Source organism: Astyanax mexicanus, chromosome 25 (assembly GCF_023375975.1).
Source record: "Astyanax mexicanus isolate ESR-SI-001 chromosome 25, AstMex3_surface, whole genome shotgun sequence".
NCBI classification, from domain to species: Eukaryota; Metazoa; Chordata; class Actinopteri; order Characiformes; family Acestrorhamphidae; genus Astyanax; species Astyanax mexicanus.
In genome coordinates, this window is record NC_064432.1 from 17,951,509 (window position 1) to 17,970,056 (window position 18,548).

Here is an 18,548-nt window from a genome sequence, read left to right on the forward strand (position 1 = left end):
TGTTGCCAAAAAACTTGTAGATCAATTTAAATGAAACTGTTTACAGGGACATTTATGAGCTAACATGAGCTAATTTAATTGTGTAGCTAATGTATCATATAGGTGTTGGTTGGATGTTGCTAGTTTTAAATATGGTTGCCTAATAAATTTCGCTTCATTTCAAAAAACCTCTAGAACAACCTCTTACAACAAGAAATCTCTAGATATCTCTAAAGTAGTTATGAATAATATATCAGGTATTTAATACTTATCATTTAAATGGTACCATATGTGCTTAAGAACTGTGTGTGAGATAAGTGAAAGGGTCAGGGGTGATGTGAGTGAAACTGCCCGATACTCTGACCCTCCACTCCTCCCTTCTTCACCGCTCCATCCTTCTCTTCCTCCACAGGCATAACGCCAGCTGCTGTTGTCATAACAACACCCCACCGCTCCACATAATGGGTCTCCTGACGCAGCTCCGGCTTCTGCTGTGGAAGAACTTCACTCTGCGCAAGAGGCAGAAGGTACGCGCTCTCTCTCTCACTCTCTCTCTCACACACACACACACACACACTCACTCACTGTACACATGTACAGTCACAACTCCCAGAATGGGCGCAGTAGTGTGAGATGTGAGAGGTGGCATTTCCTGCCCTGGAGCAGCTGCTTAGAGACGGGCAGAAAAAGATGGACAAATACAGAGAAATGTCAGAAGATAATGACAGGTGTAGAGAGAAATGTAAATTATGGAAAAATACAAAGAAAGAAAAAAAGGAGCTGTCGTAATACACTGCTCCCTAGTGCCACCAGCATCAACACAACCTCAAACATGATGCATCCACCCCCATGCTTCACAGCTGCTGAGCTGTTCTTTACACAAAATATAGTGAGAGAGAGAGAGAGAGAGAGAGAGAGAGAGAGAGATAGAGAGAGAGAGAGAGAGAGAGAGAGAGAGATAGATAGAGAGAGAGAGAGAGAGAGAGAGAGAGAGAGAGAGAGAGAGAGAGAGAGAGAGAGAGAGAGAGAGAGAGAGAGAGAGAGAGAGAGCGCAAAACAACAAAAAAAATGTAAGGAGAGAATATCAGAATCAGACATACAATAAAAATGATAAAGAAAATAAATAAATAGAGAAAGAATTAGCAAAAACTGAGAAGTGTAGAACAGAGAATCAGAGATGCAAAGTATGTAAAGTAAGATTAGGATGGCCGAGAGACCAAGAATCAGCGAGGATTTAAAAATAATAGAGATATATATATAAAAAAGATAGAACAGATGTCTGTTGCTAATGCAAAAAAGCCTCACCTTCTCACACACACACACACACACACACACACATAGATGGCCCACTGCTCTTTATTATCAGTGGTGTTAAACAAACTGGTCCAGTGTTAAAGCTCAGTGAGGCGAGATTCAGTCACTCTCATTAACACTGAGAGATATTCTGCCTCTCAGCGCTCTGCTGAACCAGCCTCAGTTCGTCCTTCTCTGCGGTACAAACTACTAACTGTGCAGTGGTGTTCTCCCAGCTGCCAGAACACACTGTTCCTGCTGAAACTACCTTCAGATATAACGTATTACAGTGTAACAGGGCCACAGGGAGCAACATCAGCCCAAAGTATGATACATCCACCACCATGCTTAACAGTTAGATTAACATGCTTCTATTAGTTTTGCTAACTTTTTTTCCCAAACATGATTTTTTCGGCCTTGTGTGACCGAAATGTTCTTTTAAGAATTCTTGCAATCTGGCAAACACATTCTTGGACTACCCTTTCTGTGTGTGGGTGAGCATTACCCTGATGAAAAATGCCAGTAGAAAGACCTGCCATGAGAGGCAACACATGTGGATGCAGGATGTCCTTCACATATCACTGAGCTGATCAGTTACAACTCCCAAAATGGGCACAGACGTGTGAGGTGGTATCTTGAAAGGCATGTGGTGCTCTGCCCTGGAGCAGCTACTGAGAGACAAAAAAAGCTGTCATAATACACTGTTACATACGTTCCTTAAAAAAAAACACTACAGAAAACTGTACAACTTACAGCAACACAAACCCATAACATTGTACATCCACCCCTGTGCTTCACAGTTGGCACGGTGTTCTTAACCTGAAATGCAGGTCTGTTCAAAAGAGAGGGAAAAGAGTAAGAGATGAAGAAAGATGAAAGGGGATGACATAAATTAAAGGCAAGAAAGAAGCTGTCAGAACACACTGCACCTTAGCAGGCCCGTTGCAACAGGGGCTGGGGCCCTGATCTGGTCTGGGTCCTCACACAATGACTGGTTATGAATTGAATTCATTGACAAACTGTGTGTGAGGCTGTTTAAATTTTGTGACGGTCAGAGCAGGAAAGTACAACACTTATCAGAATCCCCCTCAAGGAGGCCCCTCCCACTACTTGCTGATAGTAGCATATAACCAGATTGGAACATGTTCAAGTCAAGTCAAGTAGTTTTATTGTCAATACTGCATATGTACAGGACATACAGAGAATTGAAATTACGTTACTCTCCTTCCCAATTTTACAGCAAGTACAGATAATAGATATAATAAAGGAGAATGGGAGACACTATGTGCACAATACAGCAGGGACACAAATAGACATACATGAGACAAAAACAAGGTGCAGTGGTGTGGGGGAGGAATAGATATATAAATATAAGTAAATAAGTAAAAATAGCTATATAATTATAATATAAAAGAGTGGGAGACACTATATGTTCAATACAGCAAGACACAATAAACATACGTAAGACAATAGTGCAATATTGATGGTGATTGAGATGGAATGACAGTAAAAATAGTAAATAACAGTAGTGCAAATACGGTATATGGTATATAGCTTAAGGCTGGTAAAGTGAATGGGTGCGTAAGTCCTTAAAGTTCACAGTTTAATTAAGTGGAATTAAAGTGCGTATTGACAGTGCAAGTATATCAGTAGTGCAGGTGTTGTGTAGTGCAAGTCCGTTTGGAAGGGACCAGTACTTTGTGCATTGTAGTGCAGAGTTTCAGTACTTTATTAGTGGGGGGGTCAGGATGCTGAGTGAGTGTGTGCTGGGGGCAGGATTGGGATGGGGGGTAGAGCAGGAATCTTTAACATAAAATATCAGGAAGTCAGAAAAAAATAAAAAGGCCAGAAAGAAACAGCAAAAACTGATGATGTAAGGAGAGAATGGTTGACAGAGAATCAAAGAGTGAGTGAGGGAGGGAAATGTAGAGCCATACAATGGAAAATGCAAGAACAACAGAAAGAAATAAGGAAAGAATGAGCCATTAAACAAACCTGCAGACTGTCACTTTAATGTAAAGCAGGAGCAAGGCTTCTGCTACATTAATTGAACACACATTCTAAGAATTAAATATAGCATACAGTCCCTTTTAAAGCTCACACGGTTGATACAGCCTTCCGGTTGCCATTTGGTGCTTTTGTCTTTCTGTGTAACATTGTTTTGTGGGTGTGATGAGGACAGAAGGACTGGCTGTGAACTCTGCTTGTGCCGGGCGAGCCTAAAAGCCTAGGGCTCCATGGGGAGCAGAGCATATTTGTGTTCTTAATGCGCTCTTCCGAGTGTGTGTATATGTATGTGTGTATGTGTGTGTGTATCTGAGAGAGAGAACACACAGCAGCACACAGACTCCATGTTCTCTGATGAAAGTCCAGCCTTGCTGTTTTTTCCTGTTGCTCTCAGAGCGCCGTTGCCAGAGGCGCCATTTGGCCACATGTATCTTTAATGATTTGGGTTCGAGGCCATATTAAAGCCTATTAGCACTTTAGCGTGTTTAGCAGAGCAGATTCCCTGAAGCTCAAGTCATTACCTCTGTCTCTCTCTCTCTTGCGCTCTCTTTTCTCGCCCGCTCCGTTAGCTATCTTGTACTTGCTGCTCACCTGTCTCTGTCTCTCACTTGGCTAATGCACTCCTAATGATGTACAGTAGGCCGCAGCAGGTTGTGCCGTTAATGGTTACTGATGTTGGCAGAAGTCGTCAGGTGAGGTGAGGTGTGCAGGGGTGTGTGTGTATGTGATGTGTGAAGCTATTGGCTGCTGATCAGCGTCCGTGAATACATTGTGCCTCCATATGGCAGTATGATAGATGTGTGTACAGGAGAAGCACCAATCAGCATTAGCTTTTAATGGAAGTCAATGTGAAAAGATTTTCCAAGTCAGTTTGGTGCACTTCTATTGGTCCATTCATCATGACATCATGACATTTTGTACACACACTCTTCAAAACCAAGAAGGAGTTGTCAAAATGAAATTAAACTGTACAAATTAAACTTATGCAGCTTTTTGATTGGGTCCATTAATTGTAAATACAATGTTTTTTTTGTGTTTTTTCTCCATTGGAATAAATGGAATGCCTAAGTAATGTAATGTTGTGTTATGTTATGTAATGTAATAATGAGGCACAGTTAAACACCCAACCATCAAAACTTTCTTAGAGTAAAATGTAACTGTGATGCAAATACAACTTGTAACACAACATGTTGTACCACAGCAACCACCCAAGTCACCATTGCAACCACCAGGGAAAACATAGTAACCACCCCAGACTATGCAACAAATACTTCATAAATGATGCCTGGAATTCTATAGTCATTTTGGCACACTTAGCGACACCATAGCAACCACTATAGTAACTATTTTCATTAAATATGATTTCAGTCCAGCATTTACTTTTTAAATCATCCTCTGTTATGTCTGTTGTATCTAGTTGGTACCAGTTGCTTTTGTAAATGGCTTGTTTTCAGTGTTTTGGCAGTGTTTTAGACCATTTGCAAAAGTATTGGCACCCTTCAGACTTAGCACTGGTACAAAATATTCTTGTAACATCAAGCATCAAAATGGGGTACCAAAGCAACCATTTGACAACTGCTGAGCAATCACCTAAGACATCTTAGGAACCACCCAGCAACACCCAAGCAACCAATATGCAACAACATAGCTGCCTGGAATTCCATAGCAATCTTATCACCACTTTAACATCCTCTCTGTTCTGTTGTACCTGGTTGGTACTAGTTGCTTTTAAAAAAAACGACCCATTATCAGTAGTCTCTGATCAATTTTGGGGGCCTTTTTTTGTTAATTAGCCTTTCAGATGCTGGCAAATGTTCACAGAGTGACTAATGTAGTGAATTTAACAGCATTTGTGAAACAGTTCAGGAGTCAAAGATTTTATTAGAGCTTTATTCTTTGAGGAATTAATTTTCGGGCCCAGTTTATTCACGGTAGACCTATTTCATTGAAATATGAGCTGATAATAAAAGCATACTGATTGTGGCATTAAAAGTACAGGAGGGTTTCAATCTGGGAGCTGCTCTCCACAGACCGCAACAGTAACAGCAGGTGTTTCTGCTGAGAGCTGTACGACCTGCTCTCCGATAAAGAGGGCACCCCACCAGAGAGCCTGCGTGTGTATCAGAGACCGAGAGAGAGAGAGAGAGCACTTACTCTCTCTCTCTCTTTCTCTCTTTCATATAGCATTTCATTTCAATCTATGAAGTTCATTTACGTTCACTGAGCTTTATTACAGTGACATTTCAAAGAAAAAAAAATATGACAGAACAATTTGACCAAATTGACCCATTCATTATAAATTACAAAACCTCTGAGAGTAGACAAGTATAAAGTGGGTGTTCTTATCATACTATAACATTAATTACCATATACCGTTTATAAATGTAGGTCAGTTATGGCACAGAAAGAAGTCTCCATTAAGGAATTATTAAGAGGCTCTGGAGCATTGACAGTATATTTTGAAAATGAGACTCTGAGTCTTCTTACTGTTTTAAAAGGGGTCAAAGTAGGCCAATCGTATCACTTGCTGTTTAGCTTCCTGTGCAGTGGAGAGTGAACTGTACAGATGCCTTGGTTTCTGTAGAAACTACTCCGTATACATTTTGTGGCCATCACAAGATATTCAGCCTGACAGGAGATACATGTACTAACACAAGTCCAAAAAAACTGGGTTATTATGGAAAACAGTGTTTTTCTAATGTTATATGTGAGTTTCATTTAATTGCAGACAGTATGGACCCCAAATATTTCCTATTTTGTCTGCTGTTAGGTTGGGGTCAGAGTTTTTGAGGAGCAAGAACCCTTTTGTTAACCATGTCCAGAAGTATCAGCAATTTCCCTGGTCTCAGAGGCCTCTGGGATAGAACATTACACAGTAGAAATGTGTATTGTGGTCATACAAATCAGTATTCCAGAGCTTTTGAAAAGTGTGAGCAATGAAAAGTGTGAGCTTTAGACCAAAAACAAAAAGAACCATCCAGACTGTTATCAGTAAAGATTCCAAAAGATGCCAAGGTCTGTCATGGCAGGATTAATGCAGGAAAGTTTATGAATATCGTAGAGTACTTACCTTTTAAAACTTTAACCTTCAGCCAATACAGAGGATGTGTGAAGACTCTGTACTGGTGCACACCTTAAGACTTGTTTGCAGGAAGAATCTAGATAAAATAACACCACATAAACCAACAATTAAAAACTGTTTTTTCAGCTTTATTTCCATATACGTGCTGAATTATGAAAAAATGTAGTGCATAATATGGCCCTTTAAAATATTGCAACTTTGCATTTTTATTAAGATTAATTATGGCACTAAAATGAAATCTCAGGTAAGCATATCTTAGCTTTCTCTCTCTCTCTCCGTTGTCTATTCTCCTCTCTCCCGGCCGGGGAGTTTTGCACAGAACGGGGCGGGCAGGTTGAGAGATGGAGGGATTAGGGAGGAGAAGAGAAGAGGGGAGAGATGAAAGAGGAGAGCTTTCTCCAGTAGATGACAAAAACATCAGCACTGAGAGGATGAAGAGGATGAAGAGTCTCGGCGCTTACAACTCCATTAGCCACTCTCTCGCTCGGGCCTGGAGATAGAGCTCTACTCGCTTTTGGCAGCGGCGCTCGTCTCCGCTCTCATTCCATTACATCTGCCAGTTTGTCAACAAGCCAAACATCATTGGTTTAAAGATCCAGGCTTGAAGTGTCTGCTGGAGGAAGTCTGCAGCTAGAGGGGGACGAGTAACACAGGCAGCAGAGGTGTGAAAATGGTGGCGATTTCATTGGTTTGACAATGGAATCTGAATTATATTAAGTAATCGAAGTAGAGACGGTACCATCAGGCTTTTAGGGGCAAAAGCAATCGCACATCATCTTTTTGTACTATCGGATCTTCACCAATTTAAATCAAGCGCAGGGCAGATGCCACATTAACCTTTAGATCTTCTATAAAGAATTTTCTAGATTGTTCGTTCTGTCTGCGTGAGGTGTGCTCAAATTTCTAAATAGCAGTTGATTTTTGTGTTTTTTTTTTCCCCTAAGCAATGAAAGGGGTGCAAAAATGCGGCACCCTTCCAATAATACAGCAATACAAATACATTTAAAGCATCAACAACCAAACATCATCATGGGGTACCATAGTAACCATGTGGTAACACCTGGGATACCACAGCAACTGCCAAAGCAGCCAGAGTCCTAGCAAGCACTTTACAACCACGTCTTGGTGTATGCTTGCTGTATGCTTGGAATCATTGGCTTGGAAGCAAAGCAGCTCCAAAGTATCAGTGAGCCACCACTATGCTTCTGGCTGTCTGGCTAGCAGTAACACTGCAGTTTGGCTGGTGTTTTTTTTAAGAGAAAACTTGAGCTACCTAGCTTTGTAATTCAGACTAGCTCACAAGATCATTGTACTGTAGTTATGTTTACCTGCAACTGTTCTAATGTAACTCTCTTAGTTTTACCTCAGGGGATAGCTTAGGAAGGCTCAGATTACCATTCTTTGGACGCAGTGGGTGGTAATGATTGTGGCTGGTGGCATTTGGCTAAAATTGTCTGTGGAAAAAAAGGCAAACAGAAATCACATCCACAGTCAAAGCAGAAGGCCCGTATTTATATCTTTCAGGTCAATGCATCTAACTATTCAACTTCCAAGACAAAATTTATGGAGCACCATATTAGCTCCTGTCCCATGATATGTGGCATATCAGTTTAAATGGTGTTACATAATGTTTGTATGTGCCAAAGACTTCTGCTTAGTTCTATTGCTTGGCTATCTTTCATATCTGTAGGCAGAAGAGGACAGTTTCACTAAAGCTTTTCTGGACATGTTCCAGTCGTTTCTCACCAATTAGGCAGTCACTAATTGCATGTTTCCACATGAATGGACTCTCAATATGTTGTTAATCCCTACGGGATGTTTCATGCCTTCCTTCAGAGGAGCTGTTCACGCTGTTCATCCTTGAATCCTACCCGCCACTCTGGTTGACATTGACATCTGCGTCCGTTTTTTTATTTTTTATTTTTTTGAGGTAGTGTGTTTAGATCTTCCATAAATTTTACACGTTAATTCATCATTAGCAATATATTTAGCTTGCTGACACATTTGTAAATTGATCTGCAATCAATTAAAGATAAAATTGTTTGAGCAAAATGTGATAAGTTGGTGGGTTAACAGAGGAGGGATTGTGTAAAAAGTTTATTTCTGGTTCATTTTGGAGAATTTCTATTGGTCCGTTCCTGAAGAAAGTTTAGACAGTTGCCTTTATTGTTGGATACACTGGAGTATTTTGTAAGTAAATGCATGCACACATTCATAAAGCTACTAAAAACGTTTCCTCATAGTAGCAATAAAAGGTGACTGTATACAAAACAATGAGATTAAATTGCAGCATTTTCTCAGTATTAAGGGTTAAACACCCAGAGTGGCCCCTTGCATCTTGTTTATCCAACAGTATCACCCTCAACATAAATAAAGTACACCTTGCCTGAAAGGCAGAGCGTTCCAGTCGTGAGCCCCTAGGGGGTCTGTTGCAGCATACACTGATCACTATATCATTGCCAGATCATCTCACACTGCTGCTTTTTTACCAATTAAAGCCTCTGCTCTGATTGCGGGGAGCGTTTCCGAGGTGGAAGGTCTCTCGTAGCAGCTTAATCACGGTTTCGAAGAGCGTCTGCAGGTGTGCAGGTCCTTGTTTGTCTGGTTGCAATTGTGGAAAGCCCTATTAGACTGGACTCTCTTATGTATACTAATTGCAGGAGCTGGTAAAACATTTAGCCCCCTGGTAGAACATGCGAGGAATGTGCAATGTCCTGAGTGTGAATCCTGAATGTAAATAGCTTTCAGGTCTTTTGACATCCTCTGAAACAAAAGAAAAACCTTTACGGTACCATAAAATGCATTTGTTGAGTAATTGTATTCTTCTATGATGTAAAAATAGCAATTGTGTGAATTAGTTTGTTGCTAAATTGCTCAGTCTTACGAGCTTCGTTACCCACACCTTAATCCAAACCTAACAAGTCCCGAAGCGTAGCCTATACCATATTCCATACTTATACTTGACCTGCAGCTCCACCTAAATTTAAGATTAATCTACTGACACTTGAACCCAGCCATAAACATTACCTTCACCTCAGCCAACTTCAATATATCAATTCTTCTTCGAGTACATGGCAGACAGGTTGTATGCATTTGGCAAAACAGCAACGCCAGTGGACTCTGTACTGTTCCATGCCAAGGTTTGGTCAGCACTGGCAGCTCTTTAGGTGGTTCTTTCATGAGTCCATGATGATTGTATGATGATATCCTGCTTTAGAAGCCAACTTCTTTTCTCCTACAATTTTTCTGGTAAGACATGTGGTAAATGTGTTGTGACCCTTATATATGCATATGTAGACAGTACTGACACAACCTGGAATAGTAAAAAAAAAAAAAAAAAAACAATTTAAACTGAAAATTTTACAAAACAAGCAGTGTAATTGTATTGCTTGAACCTCAGCCTAAACCTAAACCTAAACTTAACCTTCTTTAACTCAACCTGAACCTACTTTTAACCTACCAAACCTGTGCCTAAACATCAACTCAAATTATTGCACCTCAGCCCAAACCTAAACTTAGCCTTCATCTTAACCTAAACCCAAACTACATTTTTTCTAAAGATATTTTGCAGTTCCTTCTTTGCAGTTTTTTAAGGTCATTTATATTCATGGCTAAAAAAATACAGATAAAAAGTCAACCAGTTTCTTCAGAAAATAACCAATATTCCATAACATATTGGAGTCTTTGTAGGGTTAGAAAACTGACAATTATGTTTTTTTTTTTTGTGTGTGTGTGTTTTTTTGTTTCTCAGTCCAGTTCACAGTACTGTTTGCTGCTATTTTTGAAAAACAGTATGTTGTTCTGTAGTGGCTATGTGCAAAGAACAGAAAATAACTCCACTAATCTTCCTCTGTGTTTTTCTCCCTCTTCCACAGTTGCGCTTGGTAATTGAGCTGGTATGGCCTCTATTTCTGTTCTTCATTTTGGTTTGGGTGAGATCCACCAACCATCCCACCTACAAAGGCCAGTGTAAGTACAACTTGGTTTCAGCCAACTTCAAATAATTATAATAATGAAGAGCTTATTTACATAACACTTTTATCCTCAAAGCGCTGAAAATAAACCAAAACACTAATGATGTGTGATCAGATTTCCTATAATTCATTATGCCTGTGTGAACAAAATATACAAATGCAGCGTTAAACCCATAGAGAATAGCAGGTAAGGCAAAGTGTAGAGATACGTGCTTTGATGCATCTGTTCTACTTGCGAGTCCGTCTGCTCTTTTAAAGTAATAACGTTGGCCCAAAATCTAATATACGCATTTATTTTCTCTTACCACAACCATAATCAATCAGCCAGGCAGGTTTGGTGTCTCAGGGTTGCTTCAGGATTAATATAGGCCTTGCTCTTATTTACAGTGGTGGTGATGGGAACCTGGGGTTACACTAAATACACAGTATTTATTTATAATGCAAATAAATATAGGCATTGTATTTACTATCCACACACATCAGTGTATGATACTGCTGTATAATATGCCATATGCTGTTTCTTCATAACAACAGGCTTTTATGGAATGTTTGACACCCTTCAAATTTTACAGGAAACACACCGGTAACACCCAATCAACCAAATAATTTACAGCAGCTACAAAGTAGTAACCCCTTCACAGCCATCTGCAACACCGTAGCAACAAGCCAGCTAAAAGAGATGTTCCAGCAACGTTCTGAAAACATGTTATTTAATAATGGTTATTAAAACAGTATTAGAACATTTCTCACATTACATTCTCAGCTGAACGAATTAAGTTTTAGCCTGTAAAGAAGCGAGCCCCAGGCATCAGGACCATCTGCATCTTCATTAGCACTAACTAAAAGTCTGGCTAAAGCAGGTATTTGTATTTGTAAGATAATGACTATCAGGTATTCATTGTCCTAAGTCATCTGTATTCTATTACAGGCCATTACTCCAACAAGCCCATGCCCTCAGCAGGAATTCTCCCATGGGTTCAGGGAATGGTGTGCAACATCCAGAACCCTTGCCTCAGTCAGCCGACTCCTGGAGAAGCACCTGGACAGGTCAACAACTTCAACAATTCCATGTGAGTAAAGTTTTTTTTTCTCTTTTTGTTATATAGTTAAGCCTAGCCTACATGCATTTTTTTTATTATTCTAGATTCTTACCTGATCATATCCGATCTAGGACCACACACAATAGGCTATGTTTAGACTGCAGACAAATCAGATTTTTTTTCTTAAATTAAATCTAGATTGTGCAGAGAGTTCAGGCTGAGATGGACAACTGTACTAATCTGAATCTGATTTAAAATAGTAATGTTTTTATTATCCAGACAATTAAAAAAACAGCCTATTAAACAGTCTACAGTCTTGATATGCCAAAAATCTGATTCAGAAAACGGATCTGAACATAGCCAAAGTGACTTTAAAAAAAATGAGATCTGTGTCAGATTAAGACAAAATTTGAACTCGAGCTGCCAGTATGAATGAACATAGCAAAAGTAGCTGTAATGCATGTGATTAAAAAATGTGTAAAAAATGTGATTTAAGTCACTTCAGCCTGTGAATGTAAATGTAGCCTACAGAATGCTTCAAGCACACAGCTGCTATAATTCTAATAAAAGACCTCTAAGTGTGTGGAAATTACTTTCGTTATTAAAAATCCTTGGTTAAGCATGTCCTTACAAGACAAGAAAAGCTTCACATAATGCCTACCTATGATATATACATTTTCGAGAGTGCATTATTATTTCCATTTGTGCTGAGGATTAATATATAATTGCCTCCATTTTTATGCAAATAGCAAGTGTTTCTTGTTATTATTGAGTGTGTACAGTAACAAATAAACAGTAGTGCAAAGTGCTGAAGGAAGATTTGTGCTTAAGGGATAATTAACAAACTGGATTTAAATATTCATTTTATTATTTATGTAAGTTCTTTCTTACATAATGCGTTTTATTTTTTTTTTCTGTTTGCTATACACCTCCTGGTTTCTTCCATTAACCATTTTTTTTTTAGCTCCAGTGATCATGTACAAGCACTTTATTATTCTATAATACAAGACTATAGACCTGTTTCCGTTTCTCTGCATACTCTCTCATGCATCTCTGCAAAATATTTCACTCTTCTACTCAGTGATAAAACTCTTGCATCCGGACTGCAATTAAACCAGTGAGTTCTTTTGACTTTTTTGGTTGTATGATTTCACGTTCAGTAGCTCCTCTGTTTCCACTGTTGTGTTTACGTGGATTTCCGTGGAAACGCCCGCCCAAAGTGTAAATACAGTGCGTGGCAGTGGACAAATACCTATTTTTGTTAAGGTGACAAAATTCAGAGATGTGAGTTACCCCAGGAACCCCTGAGAAACTGATCCGGTCTGGGAAGGAGGTGTTAATAATGTAATAATTGATTGGTGTATATTTATGTTCTCTGTTTCAGTCTTTCGAAGGCTTTGATTGAGGTTCAGACGCTTCTGGCTGACCCTGCCCTTCTCTCCAACCTCAAACTGCTGTCTGGTGATATCAACCAATGGACTTCCGTCCTTCAGGCGTCCAACCAAGCCAACGGTAAGGAAGAGTAGGGCAGTTGAGAAAGGCAATAGACTTTTATTTTAGGGGACAGCAGGGCAATTTCACAGGAGGGCATGTCCTCCATAAAAGTGTCGTATTCATGAATCCAATATCAAAGGTCTGCATTTAACGGATTTCTCTTTATATGAGAAGATGAAAGGAGAAACATTTTGGCCGAAGGCTTTTGTCAATGCTGGACAAAACTTTCCATTAAAATCCATTTTCTGCTGCTCTTCTGGGTGTGACTTAATAGCTTCTGCTCGTTCCTATGACTACCACATGCTTACACCACTCACTGGATATTTACAGAGAATCAGCTTTTACTGAAAGTAGGTGTTTCTAATAAAGTGGCCAGTGAGGAGGTGTTTCTAATAAAGCGGACAGTGAAGAGAAGCATACGTAGAGTAGGTGTTTTTAATAAAGTTGGCAATGAATGGAAGCACAAGGTACAGAAGGTGTTTCTAATAAAGTGGCCAGGAGAAGGTGTTTCTAATAAAGTGGCCAGGAGAAGGTGTTTCTAATAAAGTGGCCAGTGAGTGGAAATACAAGGTAGGGGTTTCCCTCTGTGTTGGAAAAAAAGCTTTGACTTGCTTTGTTTTGTAATTTTTGCTGGTTCATGTTTTAAAGTGATGTAATTTGATGATGTCACCACACAAAAAACAGCAGAGTGGCCTTCACTGGAGAGTCGGGGGAACGCGGCGAGAGTAATGACCCCCTCCTCGGACCACAGCGTGCTAATTTATGGAGTCATTTTTGATCTGGAGTGGCGGACCGTTTATCCTTCTGTTCGGCTGTGTTCGTTAGGCTAATTCAGTCTAATGATATTCAGATTTCTCAGAGACCTCATTTACGAATGGGCGGAAGCGGCCCACGATGTCGGACTCCCGGCAAGCACTCCAGGTTGGATTTGCATTCTGGAGGTCGTGAGCTCGTAATTTACAAGATTAAATTCATCAGGGGATCTGAGAGCGCATAATTAACGAGCCACGCAGTCCGCGACACGACAACAAGGTAGCGACCAATGGGAGCGCACACCCAGAGGGAGGTGACCAATAAGGAGTGGGCGGACAGGACAGGCGAAAGAAGGAGCGAGATGGTGCTGCGGTAGCTTCTTCTGATGATTAAAGGCTGAGGGGACGGCTTCAATCTAGCTCCAAACAGTTCAGACAGAGGCCTGTGTGTGCGTGTGCGCGGGTGTGCGAGACGGTGTGTGTGTGTCTGTCTGTGTGTGTCTGTGTGTGTGTGTGTGTGTGTTCGTGTCTGTGTCTGTGTGTGTTGTTACTTCAGCCAGGTGACATTTTGGACAGCTTGGTCTGAGCTCAAAACTCGTTTATCTGCAAATCTCTCTGAGACATCCATCTATCCAGTCTGTTTTCAATTACACACATATTTAGTCACACACACACATATTTGCTGTGTGTTTTGGATGTTGTTCAAAAATGTGAAATGAAAGGCTTAATTGGCTTTCAGTTCTATGCAGTGCCGCTGTGTTAAAAATATCAATAGTAAGTTTTTTGGGTTTTTTTTTTTGGTTTTTTTCCATTTTGGCAAGTTCTTTTGACTGATAACTGACCATCATTAGCAGACAAACTGAAAGGCCTAAAAAACACAAAACAGTAAACAGTCAACAAAACACAGCATTTTATATAAACACGGCTTTATGCTTTATTAACACTGATCCAGCCCCACATGAGAGCTACACTAATAAAACCACTCTCTTACATCATTGTCATTTATTTGTTAACATTAAAAGAACACAAATGAACGCAGAATGCTTAAAGCCTCTATTAACCTTTTTTGTATATAGCCACATGCTAAACATAATTGGATCAATTACTGTAGAAAACATGGATAACTTTATTCCATTCCCTTCTGTTTTATAGAAATGAATCCTAGAATTGTTCATCATATTAAATTTGCAGTAGATCAGAGGTGGAGACAGACGTGCCACTTTTTTTTTAACACATGAATTATGTGTTGTTTACTCTATTGTGAGTGAGTAATGCCCTCAGCAAAGACACAGATATACTATGTACACACATTTAAATCCATTAATTACATATTTTTTGTGTTTGCACACAGAAAGGCCTAATTGGCTTGTTGGGTGTGAATATGTTTGCATATGCATGTTTATTGTTTCGCATTGTTGTAGGTACTGAACGTCTCGATGTAGATTGCTGTGGGGACATTTAAACACACACACACACACACACACACACACACACACTTAATGCCAAAGGGAACACATTTTTGTTTAGCAAAATAAATGTCTAATTAGTGTATTGTGCTTTTTGTTGTTGTATTTTTGTTGTTCTGGGTTTTTTAGGGACATGTTTTCCCCAAACTGAGCTAAAAAAGAATACACATGCACCTATTCACACTTAAAGCTGTAAGCAACTTGCTTTTTTAAGCAAACTCTGCTAAAGAAGCCTAATTGGCTTTCAGCATCTGTGTTTATAAGTATATAAGTTTATAAGTTTCTGTTCTATTAATTTCTCAGTGTCTCCCAGTATATTCTGGCATTAGTTACCAGTGGAAATGTAGTTTTTCTCAGTTATAGCTTTAGTCTTTGGAACTCTCCTTCATTTGTGCTTTAGTTGATCACATTTTAATATTTTAATAAATTATAATTGTTCAAGTTCTTTATTTTACATATTCATTATTGCCCTGTTTCTGTTTCATTCTAAGTTATATTTAGAAACAATGTATATTTTAAACAAGACAAATATAGAATTTGCATACCACAATATTTTTTTTATAGTTTAGAGCTTTGGATCATTAGTGTGTATGTATACCTGTAAATCCATGCTTTTATGTATAATTACTAGTATTTCACTTTAAACACAAATGTATAAACACAAAGAACTGTATTTATATAAATATATAAATATTTTTAAAATCTAGGTACTTTACAGTGCAGTCTACAATGCATCTGAAATGCATACAACATTTATTTATACATATACAGCTCTGGGAAAATATTAAGAGACCACTTTAGTTTCTGAATCAGTTTCTCTGATTTTACTATTTATAGGTATATGTTTTATTCTATAAACTACGGACAAATTCAGAATAAACATATTGTCATTTAGAGCAGAAAATTAAAAATGTCTGAAATAACAAAGATGCAGAGCTTTCAGATCTTAAATATTTTTTTTTTAATCACAGTTTTCATGCATCTCTGTATGTTCTCCTCCACCAGTCTTACACACTGCTTTTGGATAACTTTATGCCTTTACTTCTGGTGCAAAAATCCAAGCAGTTCAGCTTGTTTTAAAGGCATCCATCTTCCTCTTGATTATATTCCAGAGGAATTTCAATTTGGTAAAATTAAAGATGTCACTCCCCCCCCCCCCAAGCTGTAAATTCCCAACGGAGTTTGTAATTTCTTGTCATTAAGCACTTTAGTATTAGCCAGCATGTGTGAAACTTTGTATTATTAGTTTTACTATGCATTTATTTATCATTATATTGTGGCATTGTGTGTTAAAGCAGTATAATACTGAAGGATTAGCAAAAATATATATAATTATATACACACACATTATTACAGCTACCCCACAGTGATGGAATGCTGTTATTTTTTTTATTTTTTATATTTTTTTAGCATGTAACGGGTTTAAGCAGGCAAACAGAAAGTCCCCATAAAGGCAGTAATAGAAGACAGTATGTGAGGGTAGCTGGGGGAGGCTGAATCTGTGGGTTTCATTACAGCCCAACGACTCTTTAAAGGACTAACATGTGTTTAATAAGCCTCAGCATCTCCCTCAATAGCCATCTGAATATTACCATCCACCCACTCACTCACTGCACACATACACACACACACACACACACACACACACACACTCACACACTGCACGGCACAACTAATGCACACCTCCAACTTTATTCAGAAGGGCATTGTATCAGAAGACAATAACTGGATAACATAATAAAAGACAGCCCCACTGGTACGTGGATATTAACTGTGAATGTTTGACATGCTTGATAACGCTCATATGCTGCAGCAACTAATTATCAACCAATTTTGAGCTTGAAATCACAGTGAAAATTAGCTGCGCTGATGACTTTTTGCTTCAGTTTTCATTAAATGCACATTTGGCTGAGTGTCAGATTGTAGCTATCACAGCCTGTACAGTGATCCTGAAATGTATTTGAACTCTTTTACCATTTTAATATTTAATAAACAGAGAGTACTAAAGTTGTTTTGGTGCTACGTACGGCCGTTTGAAAGCTCTATACAGATAAATATCTATAGAAGGTTTTCCACCAATTAGAGTGTGCTATAATATATCGTACAACAGAATATAGACATTTTTGAAATATAACAAAAAATCCATATTGCGAAATGAGGGATGTTATTAAAAGGGGTCTGTTATGTATTTTGCTTTGTTATTCAATCTTAATTTAAGCTTAAATATATATTTTGTGTTGTTTATATGCATTCACTAATGTTCTGCACTTTATTACTTTCTGTGACATTATTTATTTTTGTACATTATGTACAATATTTTATGTTATACGAATTCAGAGTCTTGGTAAGTTAGTGTTGTATAATAAAATAAACAAAATAATTGTTTTCAAATCATACACCACTACCACTAATTCTTAGATCCTAATGCACTCAAATGGTTCTTTGAGTTGTCATGGTTCTAGAGTCTGTTTTAAACATTAAATATTATATATTTAATATTTTGCCAATATTTTAAAATGAACGTTTTATATTGGCAATATTTTAAAATGAGGCATATTTATATTGGCAGCCTTAAAGTAGTGGAGAATAAGCTCCTTCCTCAGGTGTTCAGCTGTAGCAACTTAGCCAAACCAGGTATTGAACTCAGAACCCTGTGATCAATAATCCAGTGCTCTAATCAATAAGTCACCACTGCCTCTTACTGTTCTTTAAGATAGAAGAAAATGCCATGTTTACAGTGAGTCTGATTCTGATACAGAAATCACTTATTCATTTGTACTCACAGTGGAACATTATTAAACATGTCCTTTCGCCAGGAGTGCCAAAACATTTGCATAAGCCGTTATAGAACAGTTGCCTTTAATGAAGAACCATTGAAGAACTCTTCAAGAACGTACTGTTTAATAAAACAGCTATACACTTTTTTTATAAGTAAATCGAATTGATTATAGACTCTGTGTGGAGAACGCCACTTTTTTTCATTCACTAGTTCCCTGAGCTTGTTGGCATCATGAGATTGATGGCATCGATGTCCTCATGAGATCAGATGTGTGCATGCAAGGCATCTTAAGTGTAAACATACAGGTGTCTATAAAATGTTGAAACGATAAGAATCTGGAACAAACCAGCTTTTTCTTTTTTCTTTTAAAGAATGCCAAAAAGGGTTAAAAAAAAAAAACATAGAGCATCCAGCAAGAATAAAATCAATGCTTTATGCAGTATAGTCAGAAAATTTACATATCATACACAGATTTAAACCAATAAACTTATGTAATCAGTCTGCCACAGCATGGTCACTAGTGGGGCTGTGGAAAATGTTAATGTGTGAATACACATCGTGATTAATTTCCCTTATCTTGACATATGGAGACATGCTAAAAGTCATGAGAGGTGGCAGTACGTTAGTTGTTTATGAAGTCTTCCTCATTAAATGGCTTGGAAACGGCCTCAACTGTATATGT

At 38.5% G+C, this 18,548-nt stretch overlaps 1 protein-coding gene across 4 annotated transcripts in view; it reads left to right on the forward strand.

The window, feature by feature from the left end:
* Positions 1 to 18,548, forward strand: part of LOC103041974 (phospholipid-transporting ATPase ABCA1) — a 243,650-nt gene that overhangs the window by 68,424 nt on the left and 156,678 nt on the right. For all 4 annotated transcript variants that reach the window (XM_049472171.1, XM_049472172.1, XM_049472173.1 and 1 more), the window contains 4 exons: positions 392 to 506; positions 10,237 to 10,330; positions 11,264 to 11,405; positions 12,760 to 12,887. In XM_049472171.1, coding sequence (XP_049328128.1) covers positions 392 to 506; positions 10,237 to 10,330; positions 11,264 to 11,405; positions 12,760 to 12,887 — 479 coding nt within the window. The remainder of the gene's footprint in view (positions 1 to 391; positions 507 to 10,236; positions 10,331 to 11,263; positions 11,406 to 12,759; positions 12,888 to 18,548) is intronic.